This window comes from Kryptolebias marmoratus, linkage group LG13 (genome assembly GCF_001649575.2).
Source record: "Kryptolebias marmoratus isolate JLee-2015 linkage group LG13, ASM164957v2, whole genome shotgun sequence".
Classification (NCBI taxonomy): Eukaryota; Metazoa; Chordata; class Actinopteri; order Cyprinodontiformes; family Rivulidae; genus Kryptolebias; species Kryptolebias marmoratus.
The window spans coordinates 9463250-9465563 of record NC_051442.1 but is presented as its reverse complement, the minus strand read 5'-3'; the positions used below and the strand labels follow the sequence as shown (position 1 = coordinate 9465563).

The window sequence follows — 2314 nt, the reverse complement described above, 5'->3', positions numbered from 1 at the left end:
AACAGGAACTCACACCGGATACGTAGAACCATCTGGCATCAGCCACCAGAATCCAGCTCCTATTTAACCGCTCCTCCTGATATGGTGATGAGCTGCAGCTGGCTACGCCTGTCTGACACACCCTGCAGGAGAGAAGGTAGGAGACACACACACACTCACCGCCCTCAGCTCAGTGGATATGACAAACTTTTGGTATCAGCTGAACTAAACAGGCATCATAAGACTCATAAAAACAGTGAATCTCTGATAAGGATGGTAAAATAAGTTTCCTGAGACCGCATCAGTGATCCACCTTTACTTTCAGTTTCAGCAGAAACACATTTTAACAGCAAGTTTTAATGAAACACGACATCATAGATCTGACCAACAAATACACAAGCAAGTAGCAAATGGTTATAGTTTTATTACAGAAGAAGTTAGTACATTGAACTTAGATGCCTCATTACATGAAAATGGTTATAAAAAAAGCAGAAATTCTCTTAAAAGACAGCATCTATAATAAAACAAGAGGATGTAAATGAACATTGTAGACAAAAACAAAGTATAAAAATCTGTATTTGTACAAAAAACTTCATTCAGACTTTTTTTATAGGGGAATCAGACAGCAACACACAAAACATATTCATAAAGCACATTTCAACTAACATTTTTACCATACTTCACTAATAAATCTCCCTCTCACTTCAGAGCTGTTCAAACATAGTTTCTTTTCTCGTACCCTCCATCTGCGCTGACGGTCTGTGGGGCGGCGTAGGCCATCCGTGGTTACTTGTACTTCTACTTTCTTGCACAGCTGCACAGCATCGGCCCTCCAATCAGGAACAGGACAGCTGACGCTAAGCCAATGTGGAACAAGTTCACGATCTCCCTTCTCAGCTCCTGAGCGTTGATCAGGAGCTGGTTGTAGAAATCCTGAACGATGGTGTGAGCCGTCCAGCAGACAGGAATGAGAACCAAAATGCCAGCGAAGATGAAGAAGATCCCAGAGGTGATCATCAGTTTGGCCTTGGCTGTTTCTTTCTTGATGCAGTTGGTGCACTTGGCTCCGACGATGGAGATCAGGACTCCCAGAATGCCGAGTATAATAGAGGTGACCGTCATGGCTCTGGCAGCCTGCAGGTCCTGAGGTAAAGCCAACAGCGAGTCGTATGTCTTGCACTGCATTTGCCCTGTGCTCTGGGTGACACATTCCATCCACAGACCCTCCCAGATGGTCTGAGCAGTGACGATGTTGGCGCCGATGAAGGCCGTCACCCTCCATGCTGGCAGGACACATGTCACTATTGCAGCGATACATCCAATGACTCCAAAGGCAATGCCAACGATCTGCACACCCATCGACATGTTGGCTCTTTAAAATGATGTTAAAAATGATCTGGTCTCAATATTTGATTTTTATCACCAGACAACCAAAGGCTTTCAGATCACAGCAAAGACTCTCCTGCTTGTTGTTCGGTCGTCTGTTGAAGTGAAGCTGTGACAGGCTGTGATGCAGTTTTAGGATGTGGTCAAAGATAGAGAAGTTGCTTTATACCCCTAAAAGGTATAACAGAGGAGTTTCTTAATAATAATGTCAGAATGATGTGGTGGAGGTGGGGTTCATCAGTGTGCATGTGCATTTAGGAGGGCCATCGGTAAAATGACCTCCAAGAAAAACCAACACTGAACTGAAGCAGCACCCTGTCTTTTCTTCAAAGAATTGTTTCTTACTGCTGCAGGTGATTAATCTGTGATAAATGACCGATTCTGACGTTTGTATAGAGAAAAGAAAAACTTTAAATTAGATCTGAGCAGATAGGCATAGATCTTTTCAGTCAAGAGGGATGGTGAAGTCCTTTTATAAGGAGGAAAAAGTTACCTTTATAATTCTTTACCCAGACAAGCTGATTCACATTTAGAAGTTAAATACAGAAGGTAAACAGTGATGCTGCCTCTGCTTCAGACTACAAGTTAGCCTCTGTTATGACTAAGCATAAAAGTACATGCAGTGGTGGATGCAAACATTTCCTGGTTTTAGTTTTGTGGACTTTAAAGAATGTCAGTGTTCAACGTCACAGAATGAGTCCTAAAGATCTGCTGGAAACTGGAATAACAGCACCAGGAATAAATATGAGCAGAGAGAAAACAGGCAAGTCTTAGGACACCTTTAGCACACAGATAGAGATCTTCTCAGTATTGAGTTGAGTCTGAAACATTACACACGTGTGGTTAAGAAAACCGAACAGGAAACAAATCTACGATCGATAGATAGATAGATAGATAGATAGATAGATAGATAGATAGATAGATAGATAGATAGATAGATAGATAGATA

At 42.0% G+C, this 2314-nt stretch overlaps 1 protein-coding gene across 1 annotated transcript; it reads right to left on the bottom strand.

Moving 5' to 3' along the window:
* Window positions 1-388: 388 nt before the first annotated feature.
* On the bottom strand, window positions 389-2188 carry LOC108238981 (claudin-4-like). Its single transcript, XM_017421388.3, has one exon. It carries the CDS (start codon window positions 1342-1344, stop codon window positions 778-780), a length of 567 nt encoding a protein of 188 aa, XP_017276877.1. The 5' UTR covers window positions 1345-2188; the 3' UTR covers window positions 389-777.
* Window positions 2189-2314: the final 126 nt, after the last annotated feature.

What these genes read in the sequence shown, in the direction of transcription:
- LOC108238981 (XM_017421388.3), bottom strand. Translation starts at nt 1,344, where the DNA reads ATGTCGATGGGTGTGCAGATCGTTGGCATTGCCTTTGGAGTCATTGGA.